Consider the following 16,882-nt stretch of genomic DNA (forward strand, 5'->3'; position numbering starts at 1 on the left):
ACTCAAGCTCACCCTCTTCCTCCCTCTCTCTTTTAGACCTCTTCTGCCTCTCATATTCCCTCTATTCCTCCCACATATTCTAGTCTCCTTTTGATAATACTGCACTTCTTCTGACATACATCTTGTTCTTGCCTTCTCAAGGGACACCATTTAACCAGCTGCCACAAACTCTGTACAATCAGCACGAACCCCTCGGGCTGTAGTGCTCAACAGTGCATCCCGCTTGTAAAGAAGCTGCTTCGCCTTGATGATCTTCTTTATCAATAGCTACCGTAACGCTTTTCCATTTCAAACAAGCGCGCTGTTCCAACCACCATCGACCGTGTCGCCATGACAGCATCGCACTATTCTTCTGTTCTTCATTTACACAATTAACCAAAACAAGGCTGCTTCTAGTCACCTTGACTGAATCGACAATCGGAAAGGTGAGCGACAGTAGCATTTCAAAAGTCAGAAGCGGCTTCCTCTCCTCCATCTTTTCTTCATCGACCCTAGAGAGGGTCGTTTCTGTTGTACTAGGAATGATGTATGAAAAATAAGTTAAAATAATATGTGTAGGCCTATAGCCTACACATTTTCATTCTGATATTATTGTATGCCTCTCATCACCAGTCACGACCAGCTGTGCGTCACATGATTGTCTCCAGTGGTGATGGAGTGGGAGCGCAGATGTCTGCTGAGCGGTTTTTCAATGTTCATCTCCTAGGCAATCGCCACGGTCCCAAGAGCACTGGCATGTGGTAAGACGATAATGCTCTTGGCTTGCATTTCATCTCTTGGCTGGATTTCATCAAAATGTGGGACAGAATAGTAAAGGGGTGGGTTGCCGTTATTGGACGGGGTTTCAAAACCAAAAAAAAGGGTAAACAGCCTATTGATGATGCTTTCTTTCATGACATTCCAATAATCATGCTAAATGTATTAATAGTCATATCTACATATTTAGTTTTTGTATGCTAGTAGCCAATTTCAGCCTACATATTCCCATTATTAAAATGGATGACTTGAAAATCAAATCCTTCACTTACAATTTTATATTTTAAATTGATATAATATTATTGAATATCACAATTGGATTTCTGTTATATTGTCTGCCATTTAGACAATAATAATTTCATAATTATTAATAATAATAAGAATGAATTAAATCATTTTCTTGAAACAAAGTTTTCGTCATGGCCCATGAGGTACTTTAGCTCCGTTCCAGTGGCTCTATATCTCCAGGTTTTGTGTTAGTGAATTCATTAGCCCCCTATCTCCCCAAGGCAGGTAGCAGCTCTCTGATTTGCTTCCTGGTGTCTGACTCAGCCTTTATTACAGCAAGCCGAGCATCTGCCTGAAAGCACCATGAAATCTTCCTGATTGGCTCACCCAGTGAGTGTGTGTGTGTGTGTGTGTGTGTGAGTATCTGTTATTAATGACACACACATACTATGCTACATTGTATTGTCATTTTTGATGTGAAGAGATATTTTCAGTGGAGTTAGAGGTATCCTCAGACCCTCAAGTTGCTTCCCTTCTTTCACATCATCCCTCAGAGGTGCTTGCGGACTGGGAAGCATTGTGTGAGGAGGGTGCTTCATGCTCCGGTGAGGGAGCGGATTGACGAAGGAGAGTGGACCGAAGAGAAGAGGAGGGGAGAGAGGAGAGTGGACCGAAGAGAAGAGGAGGGGAGAGAGGAGAGCAGATGCTGCCCACACCCTGAGATGCTCTGCTGTCTGATAGAAGATGAGATGTCTCTGCAGGAGTTCCAGCAACGTGTGGGCTGTGTCATCACACATGTCGGTGAGTGTCCTGTCTTTATCCCTCCATGAGCCATCAGCCAAGGGGATACCCAGCACCTGCTCCCTGCATGGTCTCCCTATTCCAGACAGCATCTTTAGAGATGCCTAGATATGAAATGCTTGACTATAGAGATACATGTGTGAATATTTGGTCTAAACGGATAGAAATGTCAGGTTTGGGCGGATCATAATTGTTGCAATTTATACACAATATACATTTGAAACAGTTCAAGTTCAGAGTCAGCCTTACACAAATAACCATGTAGCATGTTGTTATTGACTACTCATTTACATTTTTTACATTTGAGTCAACTTACAGTAGCAGTAGCAATTATGGTTAAGTGCCTTGCTCAAGGGCACATTAACCGTTTTTTCACCAGGCTGCTCTGGGATTCGAACCAGCAACCTTTTGGTTACTGGCCCAATGCTCTTAACTGCTAGGCTACCTGCCACCCAAAATTGGGATCTGGTTTGTGGATTTATATTTTATTCTTGAGTAGATTTATAATGGACGCATCATGTTCCACTCCAGTCAGACTTGTCATTCCATGCTGGTTGGTGTGATGTGTAATAACTAGTTGTCACAGCACACCACAGTGAGTGGGTGTCATCAGAAAGTGTGATTGTCATATATTGAAAATGACTTTTCTATTCTCTGATAATCCCATCCTATTCTTAAAATGAGTTTAATTGTAAATCACTATAACCACATTTTAGAGCCAATATGTGTATCATCATGCAGATAGATATACAGTATTTATCGGTGTCTATGGGTTTCATTACATATTTTATGATACTCAATTGTTATTAGCCACAGAAGACAGCACAACCTAGTATACATCTCTTTAGATTCCTATCTCCCCCTCTCAAAATTCCTCTTGTTCTCCTTCATTCCATATTCTACATCCGGGTCTTCCGGGCTGGGCAGAGGAAGTAGGATATTGTGCCACGCTGGAGATTGTTACGGAGTGTATTCTATCACTGCTCTTGTGAGGCAGTCAGGCAGCAGCCATCTATTGAGGAGGGGACGTACAGCCAGTTACCATAGAAACTGAGATAGCCCAGGCTTGTGTGCATTGGCCCTATTGATTTATGGAAACGGCCTCTCCTGTGTTGCTGTTTGCACCTCTCACGCCCCCAACTTATCACAGACCCCCAATTATTTTCACTATCACACCCGTAGGGTGGTCTTTGGCCGACACATAACACACCCATAGACTTGGAGGTCCTCCTCCTTTACTCATTAACCATAATTTTAATCATTGTCAGTGTCATGTTATATGGTGAGCGTTATAGATTGCTGTCATCATAACACTTTATTATACCAATCGGACCGAACGGTCCCAACAGTGTCCTTTAATGCAAGGTTCATAATGAGCTTCCCTATACTGAAGATGATTGCCTTGCTACACAAGAGACTGACAATGGTAATGTTATTCTGCTAGTGGCATTTATTCTCTATTGATTTATTTAAAATCAAAGACACACCCCTCTGTTCATCTGTAAGGGATGTAGAGCTGTGCAGATTCAATCACATATTTGACATTAAAAGCCGTGTGTGGGAAATGGTGAGCTTGGCAGCTGATGTCAGCAGCACTACATCAGATATATTATTGCAGTTACACCTTGTAACAGGCTCCATGACTCAGAGAGAAAGAAAGCGAAAGAGGCAAGCCTTATCTGAGCTCTCATTGGTGGCAGGTGACAACATAGTTGCCGGAGTGTGAAGGCTGTGTAATCTAGGGTAACGGCGTATGTATTTTATGAATAATTAATGATAGAAATGATGTAGAATTCAAGCGGCTTCCTCTATTAAACAGAGTTATTAGAATGATCATACTGCAGACCATCGTCCTCTCACAGCTCTTCCAAACAAATGATATTTACAGGAAAATACACAACCGACTTGAAATGGTCCTTCAAATAGTTTTCAGGAAAAAAAAGATCAGGCACAAGTATGTTATGTTTTGTTGCCTCTAGCAACCGAGGAATTACAGTAGTGCAATGCCTCTTGTGTACAGGGCAATCCTCCACTACACATCCCAAGGATATCTAATTCAATCTCCAAATCATATAGGGAAATATAAACTCAGTATTACATGAGTTAAATTCTTAACCTCATAGTGTGCAAAGATTTTGGCCCTGTGTAGCAGTAACCCTCATTTCAGGATGCCTTCTGTGCTATTTAGTAGAGTAGAACAATGGAAATGTGTGGCATCGGTCATCCGTTGCTAATTGAACTAACGGGATTAGCATGGTCTGGCTACTCAAGGCTGGCCCCAGACACATACTATGTGGTTAACACAGGGAAATGAAACGGTCTATAGGCCTATATAAACAGAAAATACAACCACATCAAAACATGAGCCCAGACTAAAGACGCAGCTGACAGGGAATCGTAAAGGCACCAAGGCTGGAAAATGCATTAAAATGTCAGTGTAATCACTTTGTGGTTTTCAGAGGCATTTAGTTTAAAACATGCTTTCCACAGATGAGTAACCATTCTTGGCAGATTCTCACCAAGTGATCAGTGACAATGTACATGTTCCACTGGCTCTACAGCACAGACCTCGATCCTAGACGTTATGTATTTTGTGTGAGCATGTTTATGGTTTCTCTCAGGATGAATGTTGGCTTACTTGTCTGTTGTTCATTTTGTTGTAACTCTGGCACTGTAGTAGTTATATCCTCTTACAGTAAGCAATGCATCTATTGAGAGACTCTATGTACATCATAAAGAGTTAAATGGATAAATAGAAGCAGCATTGTTTTGTCCCTCCCTTTATCTATGTCCCCACCCCTCATCCTCTTAGCAGCCATTGCTATCTTCCAAAATCAATACCAGATGCCACCATGAGCGCGTGTCCCATGTCATTCTGTAATACTGATAGTCCATTCATAAGCCTTCCTTGGCACAGAAGGAGATATAAGAAGGAGGATATATAACAAGTCCAGATTCTATCCCATATGCAGAGAGGTGAACAATGGAAAGGTCAGGAGGTCATCCTCTCTCCTGTTGGAACAGCAGCCCTGGTGTTCATCATCTCAAACGTCCTGATCAGATGCCTTCCTTCCTCACCTCTGACTTCTGAAATCATATCCCCTCACAACAATGCCATCAACTTTATCTCCGTTTTGGGATTTTAGATGATGTGGAATCATAAAGGATTGATTGCAGGGATTCGATGTTCATTCATTGAGTGCATTTCATCTGTCGACATATCATAGACTGTTGGATTTTGTTTCACTCAGAGGTTGTCAACATATCTTAAGGTTAGGTAGGTGTTCCAGCCATAGATCTTCCTGGTATCATAACAGCTCTGGTCTTGTTGCCCAGCCAGCCCAGTCTTGTTGTTATGACGTAGGCTGTATTCACACTGCTTCCTATTTGTCCCTCATTTACGTGAAAGGGGCTCTTTGGAAAACGTTTGTCTTATTTCGCACAGCCCCCTTTGGGCATTGGCCAGTATTTGATTGGTGCTCACAGTAACACAATGGAACAATAGCCCATTGAGTCATAAATCTATTTTAAGAGTCTGGCCTAATTTCGAACTCTAATATGGACTTACTGCTCCAGTTTTCAAGGGCTCAGGGTGGCCCTCAGATCAGCAGGGTCAAGCTTCACAGCAGGCTTGGAAAAACAGAGGGCATGTAGGTAGAAGACAGAAGTCAGGTCAGGTAAGGCTAGGACAGACAGAGGGAGTACTGGGGATTACTACTCCTCATTCTCCTTCTGTGACCTTGACCTCTAACCCGTTCCTCACTGAAGGTGGTTGGGAAGGTTTGCTCACCCCCGATAGGGCATTGTTTGTGAGAAGAATTACCTCTCAAGGCTACGGTGTAAATTCATGATCCATAGCATTGCAGATTATTTTTATTTTTTTTACCAGATCCTTAATCTATCTCGCAAGGGGTTGCAGTATATTGTGTGCAGTCACAGCATACCTGTCACGGCAGATTTCCTCCGAAGAGGTGAAACAAGGATCGGACCAATACACAGCGTGGTAGGTGTCCATGTTTTAATAGGGAAAACTGACCATGAACACAAATACAAAATAGCAACGTGAACTGGCAACAAAACAGTCCCGTGTAGGACAGACACAGGAAACAATCACCCACAAAATACCCAAAGAACATGGCTGCCTAAATATGGTTCCCAATCAGAGACAACGATAAGCACCTGCCTCTAATTGAGAACCAATCTAGGCAACCATAGACTTACATAAACACCAAGAAAGGAAACAGCCCCATAAACATACAAACCCCCTAGACAAGTTAAACACATACTTCACCCATGTCACACCCTGACCTAACCAAAATAACAAGGAAAACAAAGAACACTAAGGTCAGGGTGTGACAATACCTGATCTTTGAGTCGATTTCCTATCCTCAGTGCTTCTCACGGTTGAGAGCTTTGATGCATGCTCTGCTCCTGCACTGATAACTGGGGATCACTGCCACAATGTAATAGTGCAGATGTTCACAACAACTCTGAACTAGGGACGACATACTACTCATTTATATATATACAAATGTATAATTGAAATGGCACTGAAACTAGCTTTTTCCACATTTGTTATGGTTAGGGTAGGGTTGTTCATCAACATGTTTATGTCAAATAAAATGTGAAATAAATGCTGTATATGCTATTTGGACTTGGTTGGTTATGTCCTTGCAATAACGAGAGAATAAAAAATTAATTGTGAGGATTAGCAGATGCATTCCAATATGTATCTTTCAAAAATAGGGTGACCTTGTGTTGACATGCAGATATTTATGTGTGAGCCCCATTACAATAGCAGGAAGCAATAAAAGACACTGTGTGGGTATCTGACTCAGTGTGTGTGATCCTGGACCTCATTACTACCAGCACGGTGCTGTTCAGAGCTCACATATACAATACTATTCATCACCCTCCCTATGTGTGTGCAGTGTGTGTGTATTTTCTAGAGGGAGGAGTGACTGACAGATGCCAGTGACACTAGGAGAACCTGGCCTTACTGCACTGGTCCTATGCAGTGTGGGCTCGAAGTATGTGGCTGCTCTGTCATTCGTTGATGACAGAGCAGGGTGGGGGTAAGGGCTGGGTAGGCTTCAGAACTGAAGAAGTGACGGTCCAGGGAGCATTTGAGAGGACGGATAGAGCGGGCAGGGCGACAGGAAGAGTGATCTCCGGATCCAAACATGAGGAGTACGTTTTTTTATATGGGGGTGTCTTGTTCCTGTTTTCATGTTTTTAGAGCACATGTCCCAATGGCAAAGGCCAGCTTTCTGCTGACAGAGCCACATGGTGATGTCATATGATGCAATTGACTTCCTGCCTCTGACCTTAAGTAGAAAAACCAACAGTGCAAATACTCCAATATTTTCCTTGTACAGCACGTGTTGCTGCTTTTCTAGTCTTTTATGTTGTTTCATTAGCATAGTGGTTTAGAATAGATAATGCCAGTACTGTGATTCAAGATCATATTGTTGAACTGAACATATACAGTGCTTTGCAAAGTATTCACCCCCCTTGGCGTTTTTCCTATTTTGTTGCATTACAACCTGTAATTTAAATGGATTTTTTGGGGGATTTCATGTAATAGACATACACAAAATAGTCAAAATTGGTGAAGTGAAATGAAAAAAAAAGACTTTTCAAAAAAATAAAAAACAGAGAAGTTGTGTTTTGAATTCACCCTCTTTGCTATGAAGCCCCTAAATAAGATCTGGTGCAACCAATTACCTTCAGAAGTCACATAATTAGTTAAATAAAGTCCACCTGTATGCAATTAAGTGTTACATGCTCTGTCACATGATATCAGTATATATACACCTGTTCTGATAGGCCTCAGAGTCTGCAACACCACTAAGCAAGGAGCACCACCAAGCAAGCAGCGCCATGAAGACCAAGGAGCTGTCCAAACAAGTCAGGGACAAAGTTGTCGAGAAGTACAGATCAGGGTTGGGTTATAAAAAAATATCCCAAACTTTGAACATCCCACGGAGCACCATTAAATCATTATTAAAAAATGGAAAGAATATGGCACCACAACAAACCTGCCAAGAGAGGGCCGCCCACCAAAACTCACGGACCAGGCAAGGAGGGCATTAGTCAGAGAGGCAACAAAGAGACCAAAGATAACCCTGAAGGAGCTGCAAAGCTCCACAGCGGAGATTGGAGTATCTGTCCATAGGACCACTTTAAGCTGTGCACTCCACAGAGCTGGGCTTTACGGAAGAGTGGTCAGAAAAAAACTGTTGCTTAAAGAAAGAAATAAGCAAACACGTTTCGCCAAAAGGCATGTGGGAGACTCCCCAAACATATGGAAGAAGGTACCCTGGTCAGATGAGACTAAAATTGAGCTTTTTGACCATCAAGGAAAACGTTATGTCTGGCGCAAACCCAACACCTCTCATCAACCTGAGAACACCATCCCCACAGTGAAGCATAGTAGTGGCAGCATCATGCTGTGGGGATGTTTTTCATCAGCAGGGACTGGGAAACTGGTCAGAATTGAAGGAATGATGGATGACGCTAAATACAGGGAAATTCTTGAGGGAAACCTGTTTCAGTCTTCCAGAGATTTGAGACTGGGACAGAGGTTCACTTTCCAGCATACTACTAAAGCAACACTCAAGTGGTTTAAGGGGAAACATCTAAATGTCTTGGAATGGCCTAGTCAAAGCCCAGACCTCCATCCAATTGAGAATCTGTGGTATGACTTAAAGATTGCTGGACACCAGCGGCACCCATCCAACTTGAAGGAGCTGGAGCAGTTTTGCCTTGAAGAATGGGCATAAATCCCAGTGGCTAGTTGTGCCAAGCTTATAGAGACATACCCCAGAGACTTGCAGCTGTAATTGCTGCAAAAGGTGGCTCTATAAAGTATTGACTTTGGGGGGATGAATAATTACGGATGCTCAAGTTTTTTTGTTTTTTTTTGTCTTCTTGTTTGTTTCACAATAAAAATATATATTTTGCATCTTCAAAGTGGTAGGCATGTTGTGTAAATAAAATTATACAACCCCCCCCCCAAATCCTTTTTAATTCTAGGTTGTAAGGCAACAAAATAGGGAAAATGCCAAGGGGGTGAACACTTTCGCAAAATCCACTAGTTCTTCTCACATGACATAATCACTGTGAGTAAAACATCTGAACTGGTGACCTCCTGCACATCAACACCACTTAGGATCAGGAGTCTGTCTGGACACCCATTCTCTCTGCCTGGGAGACCAACTATCTGAGCATAGTCTGTGGAGACGTATCTCAAAGTCATCCATAAAGAAAGTAGGTACATTGCATCTTTAATTTTTTACATATATATTTTATTACATTATATGGCAAATGTGGCAATATCAGATTATGTGCACTGTATGTTTGAGATCATTTTGGACTGAGCTGTTTATTGTAGTAGATGTGTATGGGAGGTGCGTGCAGAGGTAAACACTAAAGCCAAATATAGGCCTATCACTGTCATTAAAGTCGTCCCTGAATAGACCCGTGTCCTAAGATTAGCTAGCGAGAGTGATCTATGTTTACGGCCAGTGGAAAGGTAAGCTTAAGATACAGACCTGTGTATTATGCATTTTTAAAAGCAGGAAGGCCACTGGCTCCTATTCCATGTGACAAACATCAAGACTATAGTATCACACATATTGGTCATCACTTTGACACTAAATGGACACATTATGACGTAATGGTTAAGTTCTTACAGCACACGGTGTGGTGAAGCCTGAAGACGCAGATTTGTGAATGAGTGTTAAAAGAATGTCAGACAGTAGGCTACAATAGCAGTTCTACAAACTTACACCAAGTGCCATGCCCATGGGTGTAACTTAGTATAATTGAGTATGACTGATAATGTTCTTGTGTGTTATTATTCTCATGAAGTACGTGCCCTTTGCCAATGAGAGTGTCTTGGGAGGGAGGGGTGAGAAAGGGCTTCTGAGACAAGGACAGTAAATGAGCTACAGCCAGGAGGAAAAGCAGTGCCTCTTGTGCTGTGTTCCTGACGCACATTGTCCACACAGTACTCCACAGCACAGAGGCTGAATGTTGGGCTGGGTGGGGGAGGAAAGGGAAGCCCCAGTGCCTCAGGGTATAGTTGAGGATATTGGTGTAAACCATGCCAGTCTCCTGTGCTCCACTGGTCACAAGACTTGAACTCAGACCTCTGGCGAGAGCCCTGACAGAACACACACACATGCACCCACACACTCACAGACACACACATTGTAAGGAATCTGCTCCGTGGTGCTCTGCGCGGTTTTTCATAACCACAGCTGGCGCCCCCAGGGCAGGACTGTAGTGTTCAGCGGTCTGGTTCGGTCCAGACAGGAAGACCTCGCCATGGGCTCAGTTATGTGTAAGTGACAGGATTACCTACTTTAAACCTTAATTTACATGTTCTTTCACATTCATACAGGTCTGGTTTCCATGGCTCCTTTGCCTCCGAGTGGTGTGAAACAGATGTGATGTAAGCTAGTTGTGCTACTGGAGAAGCCTGCTCAGTAGAGAGCAGTAGGTAGGGGCTGGTGGTTGAGTGGAGTTGTGCTTCCTTGTGACGTCTTGAGTAAGGAGCTCTGCGTGCTTACAGGCTTAAGGCGTTCAGCAATGTGACCTAACAGAGAGGCCGGTGATTACCCTGTGAACACCTTGTGGGAACCTGGTCACAAATAGAGCTGGGGAATTCAAAATGCCTGATCAATTCACAATGGAATGTATTATACAGTGTAGTTACCCGTTGCTTCTGTGCATACATGTTGTGCTTCACAGAGAAAGACATGCTGCATTTCACTGTTACATTCTCCCCTGAGTGTGAAGTCACCTAAGCTTATATAGAGGTTACATAAGAAGGGTTTTTGATTATCCTCTGTTGCATGTGCCCGGCATAGAGAGGGAAGAGACGTAGGCAGAGGTCAGAGGCAACAGCTCACTGGCTCCCGGGACTGAAGATAAATAATTGCAGTGGTAGAGGCTGGCAGGGGACTGGGTGTGTGCGTACTGTGTAGAGTATGTGTGTGTGTGTGTGAGATGTGCTGCGCTGAGAGACAGACTATCAGATGGAAGGCACTGTAAGAGAAGAGCGTCTAGGGGACTTGAAAAGCAGACCAGGGGTGATTCAGGAAGACTGAGCCTGGGAGGAGAGTGAAGCTCTGGTAGCCGCTCCGAGCTCTTTCTGTCCCTTTCTCCCTGGGCTGGAGTCTGGACTGACCTTGACTACACTAGGCACTGCGTAGGAAGGAACTACACAGGCTGGTGTGCAGGAAAGCAATCTCTTGAACACAAACGCACACACTCTCAGAGATGAGTAGTGCAGATATTTTGGCACTCTGCTGTGGTGGGATGATGGACGGCTCCCCGCGGTACCAGACCATCCCCTCGCGGTGTTCGGTATGTGGGAGGCACACGCGTGGCGCTTCCTCCATGGTGCGTATCTCTGCCGGGGAGATGGAGTCCTACCACCGCTTTCTGGGGGTGTGTCAGAAGACTGAGTCAGCCACAGGGAGAAGTATGTCCTCCCTCTCTTCCCTCTCAACCTCCTTCTCAGCACCTCTCCTTCACTCCATCCCCTTGTCAGTTTTGTTTTTAAACTAGGCAGGTCAGTTAAGAACAAATTCTTATTTACAATGACTGCCTTGTTCAGGGGCAGAACAACAAATGTTTACCTTGTCAGCTCGGGGAGACGATTCATCAACCTTTTGGTAACTGGTCCAACACTCTAACCATTATGCTGCGCTTGTTGATTGATGTGATGCTGCTAAGGCCCTGCTATATGTACATGCTTTAGTGAGATTTCATTAGTCTGCCGCTGCTGCTATCTGAGGTATGCCATTCCTTCTAATATTAGACTGATGCCTTTATGAATAGGCATGGCAGTTCTCAACCTTCTCAGACATGTTTATCATATGCCAGGTTGAATTTCCTATCTGCATGTCAAATGGCTTGCATTGTCCTGGATAGAAAGCTCCACATCACAACAACCTTTTAAAGAACACTTGATTAGAACCCATCTTATACCATGCATGCAGGCTTGCACAATTATTCATGGCAATGACAGCAGAAAAAAATGGCTCCATGTTTAAAAAGAATGACAATCTGAATCATGGTGTCTGTGGTTGGATAAAGATGTCCTGTCTGACTGTTTTAAATATGTGGGAAAAGACTAGCTGGCAAAGTTGAACGATGTCACAAAATAACCTACCCAGAAGCAGTTGATGGTCCCACAAACCCTCAATGCCTAGACATGCACCGTCTCTTATGTGTGATTATCCTTTGCAACTGAAGCAAATAGTCACCTATGGTATCCAGTTAGCTTCCAAGCCTATGTCCTTCAGGGCATCTGGTTCAAAATCTGTGTGTCTGAAGATATAAATGCAATTCAATTGTTTGGGTACGTTCAAGTAAGGAAATGTGTCACTTTTTGCTCTTCCTGGACTGTCTTCATTCAAAGGTGTTTCTGAGATAATGTTCTTTAGTCGGAACAAAGTGACACATTTTATTGCCAGAAAGCAGTTTCTGTATCTGTCAAAGCGCAATTCCAATACGTTTTTGATTGTTAATAAGAGAATGGGGTATCCATCTTAATGTCCTGAGTGTAAGACTGAAACCATAATGACCATCGCATGGCTTTGACGTCTCTTCCTCAGAAATCCTTTCATCTCTCAGCACCATAATGACTTCCATTCATTCTGTTCCTAGAACAAGTTTCCACGTGAATGTTGGCCAAAATTCATGGTCAAAATCCCAATTTGTTGCCCTATTTTTATCTAATCGGTTGTTTGGTATTCCCTCCACCTGAAGTCCAGATTATTACACATCTGGGGCTCATCCTACTTCCAAAGACAGTTTTGGCTTAGCTGACATTTGATATCCATCACTAGGGGAGGTTTGTTATTGGGAGATAAATGGACCTGTCTGACACATCCTTTTATTGTTTTCTTGCGCGACCGCCCTTTTCCTGAGTGTCAATGGGAAACGTGCTCTTTTGGACGTATCTGGATTTACGAACAAATATCTACTATATTCAAACTTCCTCTCTAACAATATTGAAGGAGATCAGCATGGAGTGTTGGTCACATATTCTCATGTCCCTTTAGTTAAAGACAAATTCCACCCAAAAACTATCTTTTGGTATTTGTTTCACTAGTCCATTGTTGACATAGTCCCTAAGTGTTTTGCTTGTCACCACTTGAGTTTTCAAGATATGTAACTTTTAAAATACAGAAGTCATATGACGCAAAACGCAGCATCATGTGACGCAAAAGGCATCGTACAGGAATGATTTCTCTATTTTGAAAGTTACATCTCGTGAAAATGTGAGTGTTGTCAAGCAAAACATTTTGGGACTATGTCAACAATGGACAAAATACCAAAAGATCTGATTTGGGTGGAGGTTTCCTTTAAGACAGAAGCTTTTGTTCAGGAGAGGCTGAATCAACCACTATTAAATGACAAGGATGGACTACTTTCATACAATACTTTATGCATCTCATTTGATTGTGCTTCTGTGTTAAATGTCCATTTAGTTAAATGTGTTACTCCATACGCACACACCTGCATGTATGTGTTGGCGCGCACCTGTGTGTATCTGTGTGGGTGGGTGTCGTGTAGCGGGGATCAGACTGGAGGAGGAACGTTGTGGGCTGGTTGGCTGAGTGTCTTTACAGTCACATGTTGATGGGAGGGGAGCTCGAAAAACAGTGCTGTGGTCCGCTGGTCCCTGATGCTGAGGGGATGATTTGTGTTAGATAGTCCACTGCTTTAAGATGCTCATTAGGGAGGCTAATCCAGCCTATCAATTGTCCTCTCCTGGAGGACAGATTTTGTTATGAATTTCTCACCCTCGGGGCTCAATTTGTCAACTAAGGGGTTCATATCCTATGAGGATAGTGTGGAGAGAAAGTGTGTGTGGTGTTTATGCTATATGTGGTGGATATTGTAGGATATTGTTTTACATACAGAAAACTTGAGTGTATTTGTGACGTGTGTCTTCTGTTTGGAAAGAGAACAATGCAAAATGTATCAACACATTGATTTGCACTCCTTCTGAACAATTGGCTGTCTCCTTATTTTGTCTTCAATAATGGCCTCTTGTTATGTAACCCTGTAACAGTAGGCTTATTGTCTGTGTGTGAAATCCATGGTGGCTCAGGCAGGCAGGTCGACAGGGCAGACATAGCAGAGAGGGAGTCTAGCTAACTTCCTGTCTACCCGTTCAGACACAGCTGATCTCCCTGCTGTAGACTGCTGCTGACCCGCCAAGTGATTAAACACAGAGCTAATTATCCCATAATACCAGATCTACTGGTAGAGTTTGTTTTGTTTGTTTACTAAATAAAGGGTAGAGTTTTAAGTCTAAACCCTGACATAGATTCAAAGTACCACATGGAGTGAGATTATATTAAATTACGTGTTTATGAAATTGTATAATACATTCAGGTCTATTAAAACATTTAATCTGATTTACAACAGAATGGTTTTCATGTTGTCCTTTGTGCGAATATTGTAACACTTTTCATGTGGCAAACTGGACAACACATTTCAGTGAATCTCACTATTTTGGAATACAGTATACAATAGGAAGGAAAGCTGCTTGTTTAACATACAATGCCTCAGTAGCTGCCACTGGTGTTTTGGGACATACTTCCTCTAGGACCATAAACACCCTTGTCTTCCCATGCAGCTGCTCTTAGAGAAGAGGGATGGATGGGGGGAGGGGGGATAAGAGAGGAGATACAGGAAAGGACAGAGTCAGATCAGAAAGGGGTGCACAGTCAGCACGTGACTTTAATGAGAGGGATGCTGCTGAAGGGAGGAGAACACCACAGCACAACACAGAACGCTCTGATTTGATCCTCTCTTTCTTTTTTCTTTTTTTTCCCTCAGAAGTATAGTTAACATTTGGGGCTGCCCCCCACTTAAAGAGGCAGTAAGCAGTGTTTTCCTCCTCCCTGAGTCCTGATAGGTTGCTTGTGTGGCTGCTGTGCGCTGAGAGTCTTGTGAGAGAATAGAGTGGAGCTGTGAGACACAGCTGGGGCTGGAAAAAATGCCCAAAGGAACAGATGCACTCCTTCCTTAGAAAAAAACTTTGCGAGCTGGGTATGTGTGTGTTCCGGTGTGTGTAAGTGGGGAGTGTGTGTGTGTGTCTTGGGTTACTTATTAAGGAAGTCCGAAGAGGAGAAAGGGGATGAAAATGGTTGAAAAAATTGTTTTGCCAAACTACCGCTGCTGGCTGTGTGATTTACCCCCATCGCCTGGATTAGTGTGACTTTTCTCTCTCCTCACACCCAACTATAGTGGCACTACGATGAAGAGAACCAGACCTGTCATAGGTAAGGTATTTTCACTCCCCTTGCTCGCTGGCTGGCTCTCTGTCGGGAGTTATAGGGTGTTTACATGCCAAACAGAGACACACGTTTGTTGTCACTCATGTTGCTAGCCTTGGTCCTAGACTTGATTTCCATTTCAACAGTATACCAAGAGGCTGAGACATTCTTCTGCATTTCCTCTGAGGAGCTCAAGGGACTATTGCCTGTCTATCCGTAGTTAATGCTGAGGGACAAAATGCCTCAGTTGTTTTGCGGTTTTCTGTGGGGGAGATGCCAGTGTGCGTCAGGCTTTTTTTCTGGTGGGGGCCAACTGTGTGAAAATGAGATTGTTGCGTGATAAAAGTTATGTAGGCTACAAATATATAACATCTGTTGTAATTGCTTTGTGTCATTTATCCAGTCCTCTACTCATTATTTCACAAGAGCTGCAATGTTGTTAATTAGTAGGCTACGCAATGATGCTTTCTTGGAGCTTTACTGAGCCTTTGTTAAAATAGACTTAGAGGGAAGGTAGGGTAAAGTGAGGGAGGCTACTTGATTTAAGGAATTCTAGGACCTTGTACCTGATCATATAACTCACCATAGCTAATGATTAAAAGGAAACCTGCTTGCCCTCCATATAGTTTGAGGTAACTAACGTTAAACATTTATTCAATAAATGATGTACTTTCCAGGCAGAGAAAATGGTGCATACAGTACAACTCTCAAATGGGAATCATACAAGTTTCAGGTTGTTATATTGTTGTCCGTCAAGTTCATATCTGACAATATTGCATTGCACTTTGACCCTTATGCGAGCAACAATCTTGATTATCTCATTAATGGCATGTCACAATAATAAATTCATTCAGTTTACCACACAGCTTGGATTGGGGGAAAATACAGTATGTACTGTAAGTCCTCATATCCAGTAGATGTGTTCCTGTAGCTGAGAGTGAATGTGTGTGTTTCTGCTCATTGGAGCAAATGGAGAAGGCTGTAGGCTCCCTTGCAAAAGGTGAGGTGAACACTGGGATGAGGTGGGTGGAGCGCAGAGGATGGCGCCCTTCTGTGTTGCCATGGCATTATTTCATGGTGTCTCCACATGTTGCTGGCACAACCTGCCACAGAATCAACTCCGTGTGGACAACACACCCACCAGACTAACAATACAGCAGATATGACTGACTAGGGCCTGGAGTTTATCCTGACCATGTGATCTGACTATTGGGAAACATCTGGAGGACCAGGACTGGATAAAGTGCAGTCTGTGTTAATACACTCCTTTATACCATGGCCAGACAGAGGGTGTTTTGTTCACAGTGAAAAGCTAGCTGCAGTGTGCTTCAGGCCAGGGTGACCCCAAACTATTAAGGCAGACTGATGGAGCTTCATCAACCATCCTTCCCCTCCTCCCCTCCAAGCATCCAGAATAGCTACTAAGTCTTACAGGAACAACACAATGAAAGAATGATCTGTGTGAAAGGGGGCAACAGTCGCTACTGCAGCTTGTAATGGAAATCTAACAAAGGCACACAAAGCTCATCTGCATTCACAGCTAAAGGTCTTGACTGCGAGGGGCAGCGTTACACATGGAGACCACTGTTGGAGAGAGAACAGACACTGGAAAGGTCCAGCGCCCAGCCTTGCCCTCATATTCCACAGATCATACTGAGCTGACTTGTCAGACATGTAGATCACAGGAGGTTGGTGGCAGCTTAATTTGGGAGGGAGGGTTTGTGGTAACGGCTGGAGTGGAATAGGTGGAATGGCATCAAATACATCAAACACATGGTTTCCAG

At 43.3% G+C, this 16,882-nt stretch overlaps 1 protein-coding gene across 14 annotated transcripts in view; it reads left to right on the plus strand.

The window, feature by feature from the left end:
• Window positions 1-632: 632 nt before the first annotated feature.
• LOC109897957 (guanine nucleotide exchange factor DBS) overlaps window positions 633-16,882 on the plus strand; it is a 72,785-nt gene continuing 56,535 nt past the window's right edge. For 5 of the 14 annotated variants that reach the window (XM_031833383.1, XM_031833386.1, XM_031833389.1 and 2 more), the window contains exons 1-3: window positions 633-740; window positions 1,321-1,374; window positions 1,539-1,785. In XM_031833383.1, the coding sequence (XP_031689243.1) occupies window positions 1,707-1,785 (79 nt within the window). In that variant the 5' untranslated portion in view covers window positions 633-740; window positions 1,321-1,374; window positions 1,539-1,706. Of the gene's footprint in view, window positions 741-1,320; window positions 1,375-1,538; window positions 1,786-14,754; window positions 15,105-16,882 lie in introns of those variants that run through there. The other 9 variants (XM_031833391.1, XM_031833385.1, XM_031833390.1 and 6 more) reach the window with 6 other exon arrangements.

This window comes from Oncorhynchus kisutch, linkage group LG10 (genome assembly GCF_002021735.2).
Source record: "Oncorhynchus kisutch isolate 150728-3 linkage group LG10, Okis_V2, whole genome shotgun sequence".
Taxonomy (NCBI): Eukaryota; Metazoa; Chordata; class Actinopteri; order Salmoniformes; family Salmonidae; genus Oncorhynchus; species Oncorhynchus kisutch.